This window comes from Mustela nivalis, assembly GCF_964662115.1.
Source record: "Mustela nivalis genome assembly, chromosome: 4".
Lineage (NCBI taxonomy): Eukaryota > Metazoa > Chordata > Mammalia > Carnivora > Mustelidae > Mustela > Mustela nivalis.
The window spans coordinates 49,988,344-50,007,550 of NC_139023.1; the positions used below are offsets into that span (position 1 = coordinate 49,988,344).

The 19,207-nt window shown below is 37.5% G+C and overlaps 1 protein-coding gene across 2 annotated transcripts in view; it reads left to right on the top strand.

Annotated features, from left to right (window-relative positions):
* Nucleotides 1-19,207, top strand: part of ADGRA3 (adhesion G protein-coupled receptor A3) — a 125,176-nt gene that overhangs the window by 57,054 nt on the left and 48,915 nt on the right. For both annotated transcript variants that reach the window (XM_082728681.1, XM_082728682.1), the window contains 6 exons: nt 2,827-2,898; nt 5,317-5,477; nt 7,644-7,857; nt 12,526-12,690; nt 15,679-15,880; nt 16,791-16,946. In XM_082728681.1, the coding sequence (XP_082584807.1) occupies nt 2,827-2,898; nt 5,317-5,477; nt 7,644-7,857; nt 12,526-12,690; nt 15,679-15,880; nt 16,791-16,946 (970 nt within the window). The remainder of the gene's footprint in view (nt 1-2,826; nt 2,899-5,316; nt 5,478-7,643; nt 7,858-12,525; nt 12,691-15,678; nt 15,881-16,790; nt 16,947-19,207) is intronic.

A 19,207-nucleotide genomic window follows, 5' to 3' on the forward strand; every position in this document is an offset into this window, starting at 1 on the left:
TAATACTTTTCTATCAGAAATAACTGGTGAGTGGGGATGCCCTGGTGGCTTAGCTGGTTAATCATCTGCCTTCAACTTAGGTCACAATCCTGGGGTCCCGGGATTGAGGACACCAACACCCACCCCCCAGGGGAGGGGGCTGGCTCCCTGCTCAGCGGGGATCCTGCTTCTCCTTCTCTCCTTGCCCCACCCCCTGCTTCATTCTCTCTTGAATGAATAAATAATGTTAAAAAAAATAAATAATCAGTGAGTGATGTTTGTAAGAACTTCCTTTATACAACTGAGCAATTACTGAGATCATTAAGTAATAAAACCACATACAGATTTGAAGGAAAAGTTAAACCTCCCTTCCATCACTTCAGATATATTGTGAGCTGGCCTGTACTAATTATCTGGTGGATCATTTTCAGATTTTTCTGTTGCCCCCACATACAGGCATACATACAGAGCTTTAAGTGTGTGCTATACTCAGCAATTTATTGAAAAAAATTATTAGCATGTCATTAATCTCTTTTCAAGAGGGTGACATGTTGATACAGTTCATGTTTGTTAATAATTACGGAATATTCCAAGTACAGAACTGATTATAATTTAGTCAATTATTCTTCTGTTGCAGAAGATTCCATTTGATTGCGTTTTCCCCTCCTTTAACAAATTGGCCCTGGTAAACATCTCTTGTATATACATAGGTGATGCGTCATCATACATATTTAACCTACAGGCATTCAAATATATCTGTTTAGCAAAAAGTCAAGTAAATAAAGAAAAATTAAGATATTAAGAAACCCCAGTGTAGAAGGTGGGCGTGGGGACGGATGGAGATAGTTCACTGGCTACTCCATTCAGGGAGCTCATAGGACATGGGAGTAATGACTTTTCTGTGCTGGTTGTCATTCTCCGTACCTTTTTGCTTCTTTTGTGTAAGTATCTCAGAGCTGGGGTTTGGCTCTAGTGTTTTAAAACGTGTGTAAGTTTTTATGGTTCCCAAACCAAATCCAGTTACTCTGGTGTTCAGCCAGCCTTGCTCCGACACTGGAGGGAAAATTGGTTTGCGTTGGGATTTACGGAGAGGATGGCATGTCTCACTTCAATGTGATTCCTTCTTCTGTGCTTTTTAAGAGGAAATAGCTAATAATATCTAATGATTAGAATGAAATTGCCTAATAATTAGAATCTAATGATCCCTGTAAAATGCCATTTTTTTTTTTATACTTAAGTCCTATATGTGTATGATAGAGTTTTATTTTCAACTTACCATTACGGAGTCTTCAAACTTGTAAAAAACAAAACAAAACAAAACAAAAAAACCAAACATTAGAGACAATCGTGTAAGGAATTTCCATGCACCCTTTCCTCAGTCTTAACACTTGGCAGCTTCACAGCCAGCCTTGTTTTAGTTCCATCTGCCATCTCTTTGTCTTCCAGATCTGAGTAGTCACATAATTCCACATAGAATAGCTTCATAAAAATACTGTTGTTCGCTTTAATTGCATCTAGGTTCCTTTGTAAAAATACAGCAGTGATTTACACTTACACCAGCAATACCCTTTTCAGAGGCTACATTCACTATCCCCTCTTATACGCCAGAAAAGAGAAGGGCATCTCTTTCCTTGTTCTTTTCATTGACCCTTTTTTTGTTTGTTTGTTTGCTTAAGTTCCCAGGTAGTTCCTCTGTGAAGATCAGAATCCTTTTATCCAGACATTTTCTATCAAAAATTTGTATGTTACATTTAAAAGCCAATCCAGGGATGTTTTTACTGAATTTCATTGTGTATTAATTTGTGAAGGATTGGCATTTGTGTAATATTAAGTCTTGCCATCCAGGAATATACTGCTGCAGGATCCATCTGTTAACTGTCACTTTGTCCCACATGGGAGGGATTCAGCCCAGACTCCAGAGGAGAGGCGGGCCTCCTCCCAGGTCTCAGGACATCTTCCTTGAGAATTCTGGGTTTAAGTTCTATCTATTCTTGATACTACAACAGGTTCTGAACAGAGCTTGTGGTAGTTAGACCATCCTGCCATCTTCCCAGAGCCCTCAGCTCTGTTTTACTATTAGAAGCTTCCTGAAGATAGAGTCTACATCCCGAATAGTCAGCCACCTCTATTGAGCACCTACTGTGTACCCCAGCTTATTACTATCTGCCTGGCAAATAAGACCCACAAGGCCTTCTGCTCTTGGAGCTTAGGGTCAAGTGTGGAATCGTTACGGGTATAACAAACCACCTCAAATTTTAGCATAGGGTGTTCTGGGTTTAATTCATATAAAACTACGCAAAGGTTGATAATATTTATTAAAGTTATCTGATACAAGGGGAAACAAGATAGGTTAAGTAATTTGCCTAAGGACAACACTGAATTACGTGTTTTAAACCCTGGACTCATTGCACTCTGTTGACATATTTTATTCAGTTCCTGGGGGTTGGTGCCCCTGATTATTCAGGTTATCCCTGTCCTTTTCTTGTCTTTACATTTCTGTTTTCTTAAGTGAAGCTGAGTTAACACATGAAGAGTAATTCACTTATAACGAGAGCGTGACTAAAGTTCTGGCTCAGTAAGGTAGCTTTTGGGTTCACCTAGTATTTGGTAGAAAGTCATTATCTGATAGTAATAATTTTGTTATTTTATATAGATTAAGAACAAATTTCTTCACCCTTGGATAACGCATTTACTAGTTTCCTTTTTATAAGATTTAAAACAACTTTCATAAATTCTTTATAACATTACTCAGTGATTATAGGATATGCTAGCAAATTGTGTAAAATGATAAATAATTGTTAGTATTTTTAAAATGAAATTACTATTATTATTATTATTTTTTCCTAGAAACCTTTCAGGGAATTTGTTTTCTTCATTATCTCAAGGAACTTTTGATTATCTTGGCTCACTCCGGTCTTTGTAAGTAAGAAATTTTTTTCTGTTTTGATAAATATATCTTGGTTTTTAAAAATTAAAAACAGTTATTAAATGGTTTCAGAGGCTTCATGGGGAAAATTTGGTGATTTTGCAAAAGTTAGACTCTCACTTGAGAATGTGCATTCTCATTGAAAAACCTACTATAAACCTGAATAATGTGTTTCAGACTGGAACAACCATTTTCTCCTGAGAATACTATATCACTCTATATTTAGAATAAATAAATTGACAATTAATTCTCTTTCATTTTATTTTAAAGTTAGGAAATATTTTTTGACTAGTGGATGAATCCTCAAGATATAAAATATCATCCCTCCCTGTGAAGAATCTGTAATTAAGAATATTTTATGTTTTGGGGATTTACCTTTATCCTGTAACCCTTTCCCCAAACTGAATTCACAAGTTGTTACTGGCATTGCTAGGAATGTCTTGCTTTATGAAATCAATGCAAAATCATATGGACTCAGTTCTCTGTAGCTTTAGAATTGGTGGGTTTTTTTCCCCTCCTCCTATAACAGTTTTGTTAACTGAGATTGTATGGGCGTGCCTTTGACAGTAATGGTATTTCCAGCTGAACTATAATATATTTCAAACTATAAGTTATACTAATTTCTATTGGAAATACAGTTAAGTATAATGCTTTTTAAATTTTTATTGTGTATAATTTATGGGATTGACTGTTTTTCCAAGGAAGAATGTCTTCTTCCCTAGCAGTTGCTGTTTGGTGTTTCTTGACTTCTTTCCCACCATCCCTTCTCCTCCCCTCCCCTTCTCTGCTGTTTTTCTTGAATTTTCTAGACCTATCAGCAGTTTTCCTTGAGATGTAGCTAATACTTAGGCATTCATCTGGCTCCTTGACATCATGGTGGACCCATGTACATGCTTCTGGAGCCATGTTGGATTAAACTCTGTCTGGTCTTTTTATTGCCATTATTTTTTAGTGAAAACATCTCTTTTTAGCATATTTAGTGGGCTCAGGTCTGCCACTTCTGTGAAGTTGAGAAAATTAAAAAGATGACAAAGAATAATCTGGCTTTTGAGACCCTGGACAGCAGGAATGGAAGAAGGATTTTCCTCCCAAATGGGGGGAAAATGGCCAGTTTTTCCTTTTCTTTCTTTTTTTTTTTTTTTTAAGATTTTATTTATTTATTCGACAGAGAGAGATCACAAGTACACAGAGAGACAGGCTGAGAGAGAGAAGGAAGCAGGCTCCCGTCAAGCAGAGAGCCTGATGTGGGACCTGAGCCAAAGGCAGAGGCTTTAACCAACTGAGTCACCCAGGCGCTCTGGCCAGTTTTTTTCTTTTACCCACTAGTGCTGGAAACCGGCGAGAAGGTGGTGCTTAGGAGTTAGAAATTAGTCCAATTCTAATTCCCACCTTCCTTTTTTTTTTTTTTTTTTTTTTTTGCAGAACTAATAAGATAGAGTCTGTGCTGGTGTGCTGTGCTAAGAGCACACGTTATGTTTGCTCTTTGAACTTCGATTTATTTGTATAGAACAGGTTACATTCTGTATTGGTTATTATTTGTTTTGTTCCACTATTATATAATGTCCTGCAGGTTGACAGGGGACAGTATCTGTATTTGTTATTAGCTGGACTTAGCATATCGTGCAACACATAAGTAGTGCTTTATAAAACCAAATATTCAATAAATTATGGTGCTTTTATCCCAGTTGTATATATTATCCTTTGTTTCTTATACCCAGGTGCCAACTTATAAAATTTCTTGCCTCATATAAAAATAATTCTGCATTTTCTTTCATATCAACTATGAGGTATTCTTTTACTTTCAGTGGTTTAACTTTATACCCCTTAAGTTGGTAAGTATCTTGGTATCACTTGGTGCAAGTGGAGAAGTGTCCAAGAGAGTCTCCACTCTTGATAAACTTAGACTCTGGTCAGACAAAATATAACCATGATAAATGGTCAAATATTCCTTTATGTTACCCAAATTAATAGTTTGTAGTCATTTAAGGCAAAAGCATGGCCATGATGCTAGAACAATTGGAGACGTGTTCAAGGTCCAGTGTTAGTGCCACCATGCTTACTGATGAATGGATAGAAATTGGATAGGCATAAAAGATGGGAGATTTGGTATTCCAGACCCTGGGACTAAGGAGCTTGTTGCCCAGAAGAGGGATGATAGCTAGATTTGTGTTTGCATACCAGCTTTGATTTCAACCATTTAGTCCCTGAATTACCAGGGAGATGTGCTGGGGTCAGCCATCCTGCCTGTCTTCTCACCGGAAAGGAAAACAGAACCAGTTGGTGTTGTGTGCCTAAGGCCACTGAGGGTGAGCACTGGTGTGCTTGTCACCCAAAGCAGAAGCCAATATAAAGCAAACATGCTGTTGAATTTTATTCACCACACTCACTAATTTGTATTTTGTATGCTACAGAGAATTTCAGACTGAGTATCTTTTGTGTGATTGCAACATATTGTGGATGCATCGCTGGGTGAAGGAGAGAAACATCACCGTACGGGACACGCGGTGTGTTTATCCAAAGTCCCTTCAGGCCCAGCCAGTCACGGGGGTGAAGCAGGAGTTGCTGACATGCGGTAAGGGAGAAGGGAAAGCAGAGGAAGGGTTTGCCGTATTTTACTTGTTACTCTGTTTTTCTTGACAGTCTGAAAGTTCTCTTTATACCGTGCTGGAATTGATTACAACCATTAATCTTCACGGATCTGATAATACATATTTAGTTTATGCGAACAGTTAAGTCAGCTGGATAAAAAATTATTTTTTGGATTGGTGTTTAAGGTTCTTGGGTTCTGAACAGCTTTCTTTATGAAAAACAATTCCAGGGAATAGTATAGATCTTCAGATTTTTCCATTAGTTGGCAAACCAGGGGTTTGTTGGTAGTTAAAAAAAAGAATCTGAAGATGCAATCATTATTTGTTGGTAGGAGTGTGAAATAATAAATAATAGAGCCTTTTTGATACAGAATTTGGCAGTATGTGTCAGGGTTCTTAAAAATTTGATAGAGTTTGATCCAGTAATTCTACATGAGGGCTTAATTACTAGGAAATGATCAGCTTTGTATGTCAGTATTTAAATACAAGCCTATCTGTGAGTCTGAAAAATAGGGGATTGGTTGAATGTCTTGTGACACATTCATTTATAATATGCAGCTATTGAAAATCATGATTTTGAGTGTTATCTGAAGGCTTGAGAGACATAAAATAACATTTATAAAAAGAAAAAGAAGAAAAAAAACATAAACCAAAAGCCATCCTTAAAATGATCAAAGGAGATTCCAGTTTAGTCTTTGTAGCTGGAAATAAGCAGTTGTGTACCAACATTTCTTCTTTATTATCATTACTGTTGTAGTTTCACAAGCAAAGTTTGCTGTTGGATGAAAATTAAGATTTGTGAAAAGAAACAGCATATACATGTATCAGATCATCATGATGTACTCTAAAAATATCTTATAATTTTGAATGGGGGAGGAGAGAATAAAGCAATTAAATGCATCTCTTAAAATTTTATTTGTCAGTTATACCTCAGTAAAGCTGGAAGAGAAGGGAAACTAAAAGAAGTAAACTAAAGCCCATCTTGCATTGCATTCTTATCTCTCAAAGGTAGCTGTTGTCAGAGATAACTTAGTATATTTTCTTCATCTTTTTCTTGTACTTTGAACAAAATGTCATTATACTCTAATGATATTTTGTAACTTTTTTAAACCTGAGATCATGTAAACCATTTCCTCTTCATATAAAATAGATGCATACTAATCCATGATATAGAGGTTGTTATCAGGTCTCTTTAGGTTGTTAATATTTTCTCTATAAATAATTGTAAGGTTTAATTTCCTTGCATGCATGTTTGTATATGTATTGTTTTTCTTTAGAATAGACTGTTGGAAAAGTAGTGGACAGTGGGCTAAATATTCTAAAGGCCTTTAATGAGCCCATGGTGTTTGTGTGTATTTTTGCATACATATTTAGAATTCCTCACTTTTATTTGTATGACTGGAAGGAAGTATACCAACTTTTTAACGGTGATGGTAATATATGGGATCTTAAAAGATTTTTCTTTACCTTTCTTTAAATGTTCTAAATTTTTTCATTAAGTCTGTATTACTTATATAAGCAGAAACCAGTGGTTTAATCAAGGGTAATACTCTCTCCGAAATGTATTCTAAAATTATATATATTTATTAGTATTTACTTATCACTAGTTTCATTCTCGAGGTTTAAGTATCACTTTATGGTTTTTTTCTTTTTCCTTTTTTTTTTTTTTTTAGTAATTGCTTAGCTACCACCAAAAGGAACAACTTTAAATGTCAGGACTGATTATAAAATGGTTTCATTTCAATTTTACTAATTTTGTTTTCATCTAGGACCCATTTATCTCAGTAGGAGCCTTGTTGGTGCTAACATTAAAATGCTGGTTACTGAGGAAAACCTGTTTCTCCCATTTAAAATAATTTTAATTAGAATTTCTATAACTTTCTAAAAAATTTTATTTATTAGAGAGGGAGAGAGGTGTGTGCATGCATACATGAATGAGGGGAGGGGCAGAGGAAGAGGGAAAAGCAGACTCCCCACTGAGCAGGCGGCCTGACGCGGGGCTCCATCCCAGGACCTGGAGATCATGACCTGAGCCTAAGGTAGATGCCTAACTGACTGAGCCACCCAGGTTGCCCCTCTGTAACTATTAATTCTGGAGTGTGAATATAGTATTGTGTTTGTTTACTAAGTTTTAGTTTTCTTGTCTGTAGATCCACCCCTCGAATTACCATCTTTCTACATGACTCCATCTCATCGCCAAGTGGTGTTTGAAGGAGACAGCCTTCCCTTCCAGTGTATGGCTTCATATATTGATCAGGACATGCAAGTGTTGTGGTATCAGGATGGACGGATAGTTGAAACTGATGAATCGCAAGGTATCTTTGTTGAAAAGAACATGATTCACAACTGTTCGTTGATCGCAAGGTAAACTTTTTTAGATGAGGAATTGTCTCTGTGGATTTTATTTATTTCAAAATTGTCACGTTTAGTTAGAACTTAAATTGATATTTTACCTTCTTGCATTTAAAAATGCAAACCTTTGGGTTTCCTTTTCCTGATTATTACTCATCTCCAGAAATTAAGTAGCTACCTTTTCCATCCAATTGTGACCAAAAAACATAGGATTAAAAGAAAACACTGTTAAACTTTTTGTTTAAAGTTTTAGGTGAGAAAAGGTAAATTTTTAATGCCAAACATAATTTCTAACAATTTATTGCTGCTAAACTCTGATTTTCACTTTTAGTAATCACCTAATTTTCACTCTGTTGATTAATCTTACGAGATTTCCTTTCTCTGTTCCACTAGTATAAAAGAATATAACACCTGTCCTATTAATCCCATGCCTGGAATGATCATTAATCATTAATTCAAATGATTATTGATTCATTAATTCAGATTCAAAATCATTAATTCAAATGAACTTTATAAAGTATAAAAAATAGAGTGAAGATATATGTATTATCATCACTGTATTTTGTTTTGGTAAAATCTTTATCTGTAGGCATTGAATTTCCTTTTTCTTCTCCCTCCCCAACCTCTCTCTGTTTCTGCATGTCTCTGTCTCTCTTTCTTTTTTTCCTTTCTACCAAATTCTTAAAGACAGAACTCAACTTGAATATTTAATAATAGATTTGTAGTTTCCACACTCCGCCAGGGCATCTTAGTGTAATAAGAATCACTTCAGATTCATAGAAGTTCCATTTAAAAAAATCTATATCTATCTATCTAGAAAATAAAGACCCTCTGAGTTGAGAATCATGTCTGTGAGTTTTGGGGGTAGAATGTTCTATTTTATAATTTCTGTTTCCCTCCTGAGATTTCCTGTTTTGTTTACTAGAAGCATATTCTCCTTTGTGTCTTCGAACATATTTATGGTAGATGCTTTTCAATCCTTGCCTGCTGTTTCCAACATCTGGGTCATCTTGGGAACATCATCCCTGACTACTTTGCTTATGTATATATTTTATATTTTACTATTTAAAAAAAATGCTGTTTATGTGTCTAGTAATGTTGGATTCTATCCTGGACAGTATGAATGATTCACTATAGAGAAGCTGGCAAAGTATAGGCTATGGGCCACATGTGGCCTATGGGCCTATGGGCGAAGAATATTTTTTACATTTATAAATGGTTACATTTCACATGGTCATATAAGTAGCTATATAATATCTTCGATGTTGCTTCTTGGCCAGAAAAGCCCAAAGTAATTACTATCCTGCCTTTAAAGAAAACCACTTCTTGCAAATTCCTGACTGGATTCTCTTCTATTTGCTTGAAGTCAGTTGGTTTTTGTTCCCTCAAGCAGTTAGTTTGGCTAATCTCAAACTCCTAGTTTTGTCTTTTCTGTGATGGCAGCAGCTGAAATCTGCTTGGACCCTGCTCTGTCTGTGGGAACCAGGGGCCAGTTAGAGATATGCGTCAATTTCATATGCAGAAGTTTGGGCTTCCAGCCACGTTCCTTTCTTCCTCTGTGCTCTGATTTTTCAGCGAGTAAGGCTGTGAATTTCTGTTTGAGTTGGACCTGTCCTTGGACAAAAGCCATTGAAAACCATTTCCTGCTCTTACTCCCTAGTGCTGATGCCTTCTTCCCAGGGTCAACTTCTCTCTGGTTTCTGCTTGTTTTGGATCACTGGCCACGTGTTTGGATAGTTGTCATTTTGTAGTTTTTCTAGTGCTTATAAGTAATAGTGTACTGCACAGTGGGTAGTTTAGTAGAAGCAGGTCTGCTATAACCAGAATCAGGGTTCCTTTATTAGGGAATAAGATTGTTAGAAACAGTTTATTAGGTCCCAGTGAGAAGACTTGTTACCTTACTTGTATTGTAGTGATAAGTTCATAGGCGTATATATATGTTAAACTCATTAAGATGTGAGCTTTAAGCAATTTATTATATGAATAGGTAATAATTGACACATGCTATAACAATAAAGCTTTAAAAATATACACAACCCTGGAAGCACCTGGGTGGCTCAGTTGGTTAAGTTCTCCAACTTTTGATTTCAGCTCAGTCATAATCTCAGAGTCGTGAGATCAAGTGCCACATCAGACTCCATGCTGGGCATGGAGCCTGCTTAAGACTCTGTCTTCCCTCTCCCTCTGTCCCTTGCCCTCCCCAGCTCCCACTCCTGATCATGCTGATGCTCTCTCTAATTTAAAACTCTTAAATTAAATTAAAACTTTTGCAACTGTGAAGTAACTAGGTTAACTTTATAAATTTATTTTTGCAAGTCATACTTTAAATTCTGTATAGCAGTACACAAAATTAATTCTAAGGTTAGCATCCTTGCCTAATAGATTTTTTGGGAGGGACACTTGACTCCTGTGAAAATCTTCCATATGAAGACTGTAGTCCTTTACCCAGAATTTGCCTCCATATTAATAACAGAGTTGCAGAAAAAGGACATACAGTTATTGAATTGGTTAACCTGAGATAGCTGTTGATTCTTCATTGATTTCTTTATGTTATCCATCCTTCATTAGTAAGAATCAGAGTTTGTAGTTTTCCTCAAAGATGAAATTGAAGCCACCTCTTCCTCCTTAAATTTCTAAATATGCTGCCTTGTAGGTTCCTGGAAATTCTGTTTTGGTCCTTAGTTTTCAGACATTGAAGGTATTGATAAAGGTCATCTTTAAAAACATGTTGGCAAGGGGGCGCCTGGGTGGCTCAGTGGATTAGGCCGCTGCCTTCGGCTCAGGTCATGATCTCAGGGTCCTGGGATCGGGTCCCGCATCGAGCTCTCTGCTCGGCGGGGAGCTTGCTTCCCTCTCTCTCTCTCTGGCTGCCTCTCTGTCTACTTGTGATTTCTCTCTGTCAAATAAATAAATCTTTAAAAAAAAAAAAACAAAACATGTTGGCAGGGGCACCTGGGTGGCTCAGTGGGTTAAAGCCTCTGCCTTTGGCTCAGGTCATGATCCCAGGGTCCTGGGATCGAGTACCGCATTGGGCTCTCTGCTCAGCAGGGAGCCTGCTTCCTCCTCTCTCTCTGCCTGCCTCTCTGTCTACCTGTGATCACTGTCAAATAAATAAATAAAAATCTTTAAAAAAAAAAAAAACATGTTGGCAAAATATGTGAGGACCTTAGCTCCCTGTGGGTGTGCTGAAGTGCCCTGGGACGTCACAGTGAGTTCACCTAGAGAGCTGCTATAGGGTATTTTAAGCTTTGGAAGAAGCATGGTAATGCTTGATGCTTGTGGGACCACATAGCTACCAGCCCTAGGCAGTGATGATGTCCTTTGATCATGTGCCTTCCTTTTGCTGGTGCCATCCTTGAGGGTGCCGATTTCTTGGTGATTACTATGGTGCAGTGCAAATACTGTGAGAAAGTTATCGTGGAACATGAAATAAGGGTCTCGCTGTCTGTTCTGTATTTGACATTAGATTAATTTTGGTGTGCTCAAAAGACAAATACAGCCCACCAGGAAGTTGGGTTATTTAGGAATGAAATACTTATCTCAAATTGATGTGCCTTATTTTTTCAAATGACTATGACGTTATTAGGACATAGGTACACAGTTCTGGGATGTAATTAATAATTAGACCATTGGAGGTATTTCTTTGGGTTTGGGGCTCTGTCGAACAGTTTTCTGGTCAGTGAAGGTGCTATGAACCAAGAACTTTTGGGATCCTCTGGATTAGAGAATGATTGCTTATTTTGGAATTTCATTGTTTAAATTTAATGTGAAATACTTTTTATGTCACTTTATCTCGAATATATTTATTATAGCATATTCGTTTATTCACTGACTTAATTAACAAAGATTATAAACATTTTCTCTGATTCAGAGTAATAGCGCCTCAAGGTCTTTATTAGAACATATAATGTTGTATAGCCATTAATGATTTAGGAGACTGGAAAAATGTGTCTTAACTTCAAGGCATAACTTTGTAAATTAATTAAAATGATACATCCTTTATGTCTAATTATCTCTTTATTTTTCTATTTACATAAGAGGATAGCGTGGTGGGCCATGTGGTGGGGAGAAAGGTTAATTGAAGGTTCTGACATTTGCTCTTTAATTAACAGGCCTTATATTAGAGAATTAGGAGTTCATCTTGAAAATTGAATTTACTGACAGCTCTTTAGAAATATAGCTATTTTACAAATTGAAGTACACCTTTACATGGAAAACTCCTTTTGTTAAAACATTAATTGGTAATTTATTAAAGCTTTTTAGAGACTTAATGAGTTCCTCTGTAAAATATCCTTAAATATTTTCTTAATTATTCACTTAGTAATATTAATCTCCTTCTTTCATGCTTGAATATTTCCCTCCGAATCAGTGAAAAGGTAGACATAACTCGGAAACGTCTCCATTAGTTTTGCCTGAAGAACATGCTGTGACGTTTCCACCTTTGGGTTTGCTGTTCCTTTTTCCTGGCTGCGTCCTGTTCTCCCTTTGCCTGCTTGTCTAGACTTACTGCTGAAGTACTTAAGTGGAGGGGCCATTTTTTAAATTCATTTTTATCTAATAGGTGCTTTACCCACACTGTGCATTCAGACATAACTTGCTAAATGAATGATAGAAGCCTGGGTTGTCTGCCTTTTTTGTCTAACCATTTTTTCTCTGTCTTTAAAATCTTTTTCCATGCAGTGCCCTAACCATTTCTAATATTCAGGCTGGATCAACCGGAAATTGGGGCTGTCATGTCCAGACCAAACGTGGGAACAATACGAGAACTGTCGATATTGTGGTGTTAGAGAGCTCTGCACAGTACTGTCCTCCCGAGAGGGTGGTAAACAATAAAGGGGAGTTCAGGTCAGTGACATGGAGAGTGCTGGTAAAATGATCTGCCCACATCTGTTTTTATTCTTAAAGGTGCATAATTGGTCTACTATCCTCAAGAAGGAAATTTAAGAATATGTATGTATTCATATATATGTCCTTGTATATCTGAGGACTGCCCTTCAGTACAGTGATGTCAGAGTCATGTATGAAGATTAAGAAGAAAACGTGCCTGGACTGTATCTCAGATATGTTGATTTAACAGTCTCTGCAGACAGAGTGTTTCATGTTTCATGGTTTGTTGTAAAATTTAAGAACCACTACTTTAGGGAAACATTTTGGAAATTTTACTAAAATTGCAGAATTCAAAAGGTTAATGGTGTGTCCTGTGTTTTTTTTAACGGCTTTTTAATGGATGAACTTTGGAAGGTTTTGTATTGCTAAGTTACTTTTAACTATTGGCAGTTAAGTAGACGTGATAATTAGGAGAAAGCCAAGTTCATTTTCCTCTCCTGTTTGCTTCTAAGCAAGAAGGACTTTGGGAAATGAAAGATTTTGGATGGCTGAAACTTTGGGAGCCATTGGTGTTGGGCTCTGTGTTGAGATGAGCAGAATGAGTGGAATAATCCTTTTTTTTTTTTTTTTTAAATCAAAAATTTAGAATTTGTGAGAGGTAGCGACGTTTGTCTTAAACTCTCCTCACTTTCAAGGTTGTTTTAAAAACGTCTTTTCAGTATATTACTATTTAATGTTTTTTACGTTCAGGATTTTAATAAGGACCTTGTAGTTGATTAAATGAAGGGAAATATGAAGGGAAATTTACAGCAGCATAAAGTTTGTTGAATACCCAGGTTGTACTCCTGTGATTGCTACTCCTACTGCCCAAATTTTAAGGGTCAGAAAAGTCTTTGGTATTAAGCTTTTAAATCCAAGGTGAATGCTTTCACTCATATATGGAATTTAAGAAACAAAACAGAAGAGCATGGCGGAAGAGAGAGAAAAGTAAAACGACAAAATCATTGAGGTAGACAAACCCCAAAAGACTCTTAATCATAGGAAATAAATTGAGGGTTGCTGGAGGGGAGGGGGATGGGGGGGATGGCGTAACTGGGTGATGGACATTAAGGAGGGCATGTGACTTATAATGAGCACTGGGTGTGATATAAGACTGATGAATCACTGCCCCCCACCTCTGGACCTAATAATATACTATATGTTAATGAATTGAATTTAAATGAATTTTAAAGGATAAATAAGTAAATAAAAATGAAAAATAAATCAGAGGTGAAGAAGCAGTAGCAACATCTTTAGCTCAGCTAATTCTTAAGTACTTTTTTAAAAAACCATCTTTTGTCCTTTAAAAAAAAAAATTCTCCCTGACCCGAGTATATGGAAATAAATATTTATTACTGCCAATGGATAAGTCCTTTATGTAGATTAACTGTTAATAGATGATATTTATCTGTATACTTTAAAGCAAAACAGATAACACTTGTGAATTTTGTGATATTCTGCATCTTTTATTAAGTAATCATAATGTTTTCCATTTATGGTGGATTTTCTATTTTTGCTCATAATTTGACTATTTTACATTTTTAAAAATAGAAGAATCTGATTATTTGACTGATTAATGAATTAGCTTTTGACACTCCTTAGTGTATTATGCAGTTAAACTTTCACTGCATTAATAAGATTTAGTTTAGTGTTGCTTAATCTGTTTATGCAGATTTGGGGAATTAATTATATTTTGGTATGACTGCTATTTTGATTTATCAGTCCCTATGTTATAGGTCAACTGTAACTTCCATTAAATATATTCAGTTCAGGGTGGCTCAGTGGGTTAAAGCCTCTGCCTTCGGCTCAGGTCATGACCCCAGGGTCCTGGGATCGAGCCCCGAATCGGGCTCTCTGCTCAGCAGGGAGCCTGCTTCCTCCTCTCTCTCTCTGCCTGCTTCTCTGCCTACTTGTGATCTCTATCAAATAAATAAATAAAATCTTTAAAAATATATATATATACATATACATATATATACATATATACATATATATATTCACTTCATTCCCAGTTTTGGAGAAAGCTCACATGACAGATTTCTTCCAACTGTTAGTGACAATCTGGGCCCACAGATTGGTGAAGTCACTTGCTCAGAGGGTACCTTCTCCCAGATAAATTCAGCTGTGTACTGTGTTGGAGGTCTGCTGGGCTGCCCCATGTGCAGAAGTTTGTTAGGTGGACTCATGGGACCCAGCATGTAGTTGTAGTCCCAGGTAAGAGAGGTTATAGTGTTATAGTAAGATAGGAAGATGGATAGCAAGAGAAAAGACATAGGTGCATTCTGGAGATCCAAGGGCAGGCTTCTTCCCATTCCTCCTCCAGCCATGGAAGGGCAGCAACCCTATATGGAGGTGGATACAGGGTTGCTGCCCAGGGAAGCGGGTTGGAGACTCAGTATCCAACGTTCTTATTGCTGGTGGAGGAGGCACCCTCTGTCTAGCATGTACCATAATTTCAGACTCCCAGCAAGAAAGCAAGTTTGAGCATACACTGTACTGCTTGTCCAAACAGTGTAGGCATGGTGAACACCACTTACCAGTTAATTGTTCGTGGGAAGACTCCCTCAAGTCCCAGATTTCTATATACCACTGAAGGGCCAGGGCAACAAAGCAGGCCTTGCTGAGGATAGCAGTTCTGTACCTGCCTTGGTGACTTGTCTGCACACCTGGGAACTGTCTTTTTCTTTTTTTACTGGCTATAAGACAATTTTCCTGTGTGTTTATAGCAACATTTAGAACATTTTAAGAAAATATCCTCCGGTATTAAAATAAATGTGGCTGATAGTTTATATCAGCCTAGTCCATGCTAGCCTTTTAATTTTTTTAAACTCGTTATTCTGAAAGGAATTTGCTGCTTCTTGATTTTTCTCTATGATTATCCATGACCAGTCCTACCCCTCCATTTTCCTCCGCTGTTACTTGTGTCCACGTAGGATTTCTCATCCTGTTCTGTCTCCGCCTGTCTAGGTGGCCCAGGACGTTAGCTGGCATTACTGCGTACCTTCAGTGCACGCGGAATACCCATGGCAGTGGGATTTATCCCGGAAACCCCCAGGATGAGAGGAAGGCTTGGCGCAGATGCGACAGAGGTGGCTTCTGGGCCAGTGATGATTATTCTCGCTGCCAGTATGCAAACGATGTCACTAGGGTGCTTTATATGTTTAATCAGGTAACTACAAAGTCTTCCCCTTTGCTGAGGTTGTTAATGTATGTTAGTTGAAATTCCAGGTGTGTGTGTGTGTGTGTTTGTTTTAAATACGAGTAAAGCATGAGGATGGGTGTTTACATTCAGTTGATCGTGTTCGGGGTCAGGCCTGGTCACCACCCCCTGTATTCAGGGCCCTCTGTGGTGTCTGCTTTCTTTTCCAGTCGCTGCCTTTGTTTGAATATCTTTACCACCTGTATCCACTGGAACAAATCCCAGCCCTCCTTCAAATCCATCTGGGAAGCTGCCTCTTGGGCTTCTTGTATAATCTCTTTGTCACCTGGGATCCCTTGTCATACTTGTGCTCCTCAGATGCCTTTTTCTGGTCTCTGTTCTATGCGTCCGTTGTAAACCTGACCAGATGAGAAACAGCTGGAAGATGGGTTTCTGTGTTACATATTTTCTTATGCTCCTTGGTACCTGTTACACCCTTTGTGGAATGGTTGGTGCCAAGTTGTGTTTAAGTCAATAAATAAGCAAATGTAGGACATTACTGGCAGTGCGTGGTGGTATAGATAAATGCTTTCTCCTCCCGCGCACCGGGCTCCAGGGGAGTTATCGATCTCTCCCAGTTGGAATACTCCGGAAAGCCTTTACTAAGCAATTGACATGGAGTGTGTAGAATTTGGATAAGTACAGAGGGAGAGATGGTGCAGTGTGTTGACCAGATGTATTTTTACGTATTATTATATTTCAAAGTTAAAAAAAAAAAATTTGTTCAGGTTAGTGACCGTTATAATTCCAGTTTCCTCAGGTTTGAAAAAGTGTTTTAAGAAGGTCCTGGTGATAAATGATAAAGAGTTTGAATTCATTGCCATGTTTTGAAATGTGAAGATGTCAAAATTCATTGTTCATTTTTGCCTTCTTAATGTAGATGCCTCTCAATCTTACTAATGCTGTGGCCACGGCCCGGCAGTTACTGGCTTATACTGTGGAAGCCGCCAATTTTTCTGACAAGATGGATGTTATATTTGTGGCTGAAATGATAGAAAAATTTGGAAGATTTACCAAAGAGGAAAAGTCCAAAGAGGTATTTTTCTGGTTCACCTTTGTAGCATATAGCATGTCAACAAAGACTCATGTGGTAGAACTCTCTATTTTAAAAATCTTTTTATATTTGCTCTCTTTTAATTAAATGCACTTTTTAATTTCCAACATTATTGTGGAGAAATTTATGCTCCATTGATTATAGTCATCTGTTGTTGGAAGGGATAGAGGTGAACAATCCATTCTTGGAAATTAAGGTACCGTGACAGAGCAGAGCAACGTCCTGCGTCCACGTTGTGTGTTGGCTGCAGCTCCTTCTCTCGGGCATTCTGGGATTTCTCTTATCCACACAGCCATGTGTTCATCCTTCTCTCTCTCCCTCTCTCACTCACTCTCTCTTTTTTCCAGTTTTATTGAGAAATAGACATTTATCCCTATATTAATTTAAGGTGTATAGCATGATGGTTTGTTTTACAAATATTGTGAAAGGGTCACCACAGTAAGTTAGGCTAACATCCATCTTCCCATAGAGATACAATAAAAAGAAAAGGGAAGACAGGAAAACATTTCTTTGTGTGGTGGGGGCTGTTAGGATTTACCCTAACAACTTTCCTGTATACCACACAGCAGTGGAGCTCTTAGCTGGGTCACCATCTGTTCTTCCTATCTCTAGCACTTACCTCATGACTGGAAGTTTGCACCTTCTTCCCCCTCCCTGCACCCTCTGCCCCTGGTAGTAAGTTTGTTCTTGTTCTGTGAGCTTTCTTTTTGCCTACATGTAAGTGAGATCAACGTATTTGTCTTTGTCTGATTTATTTCACTTAGCCTAATGTCTTCAAGGTCCCTCCATGTTAGAACAGGTGATAGGATTTCCTCATTTTTTGTGGCTGTGTTCCTGTGTGTGTGTGTGTGTGTATGTGTGTTCCTCTATATTCCTCTGTGTGTGTGCATGTGTATATCACAGTTTCTTTCCTTTATTACTTAGGTTGTTTCCATGTCTTGGCTATTATCAATTAATGCTGTTATGAACATGGGGGTACAGATATGTTGTCAAGTTGGGGTTTTCGCTTCCTTTGGATATATTTCTAGAAGTGGTATTTTGGGATCATGTGGTAGCTCTGGTTTTAACTTTTTTAGGGTTCCCCGTATTGTTTTGCATAGTGGCTCTACAGATTTACGTTTCTACTCAGTACACAAAGGTTCCCCTTTCCTTATATTTTTGCAGGTATTTTCTTGACTTTTTGGTGATGGCCATTCCACCAGGTGTGAGGTGGTGCCTCATTGTGCTTTTAATTTGTATTTCCCTGATATCTAGGGATGTCGAAAACCTTTTTGTGTACCTGTTGGGCTTTGATACATGTTCTTCGGAGAAGTATCTATTCATGTCCTTTGCCCGTTTTTTAATTTTTTATTTTTTTGGTTGTTTTTGCTATTGAGTTGTTTTGAGTTCTTTTTATTTTTGCGTATTAACTCCTTACTAGATAAATGGTTGGCACTGTCTTTTCTCCATTGAGTATTATTGGCTCCTTTGCCCAATACTATCTTCTGCTACCTTGAGCTTAGTAGCTTAGTTTGCTCTTCTCTTTCTAGATCCTTAAGGCATACAGTTATGTGGGATCTTTCTTGTTTCTTAATATAGGTGTTTATTGTTGTGAACTTTGCTCTTAGAACTGCTTTTGCTGCATCTCACAAGTTTTGATATATTGTGTTTCCATTTTTGTGTCAAGAACCTTTTTTTTTTTTAAAGGTTTTATTTTTAAGTAATCCCTATGCTAAACATGGGGCTTAAATTTAGAACCCAGAGATCAAGAGTCACATGCTCTACCAAGTGAGCTGGTCAGCCATGCATTCCTCAGGAGCCCTTTATAATTTCCTTTAATTTCTTCTTTGCACCATCGGTTATTGGCTAGAGTGTTGTTTAATTTTCATGTGTTTGTGAGTGAATTTTTTTGTTTCCTTCTTGCTGCTGATTTCTAGTTTCGTGACATGTGGGCAGAAAAGATGATGTCTGTCTTCTTAAATTTGTTAAAACTTGTTTTGTGGCCCAACCTATGGTCCATTCTAGGAAATGTTCTGTGTGTGCTTGAGAAGAATGTGTATTCTGCTCTTGTTGGGTAGAATGCTCTGTGTATGTCTCTTAGGGCCATTTCATCTATAGTATTACTCATATCCACTGTTCCCTTTTGATTGTCTAGATGATCTGTCCATTGTTGAGAGCAGGGTTTCAAAGATGGCAACTACTATTGTCTTACTGTTTGTCTCTCCTTGTAGTTCTGTTTTTGCTTTGTGTTTTTTTTTTTTTTA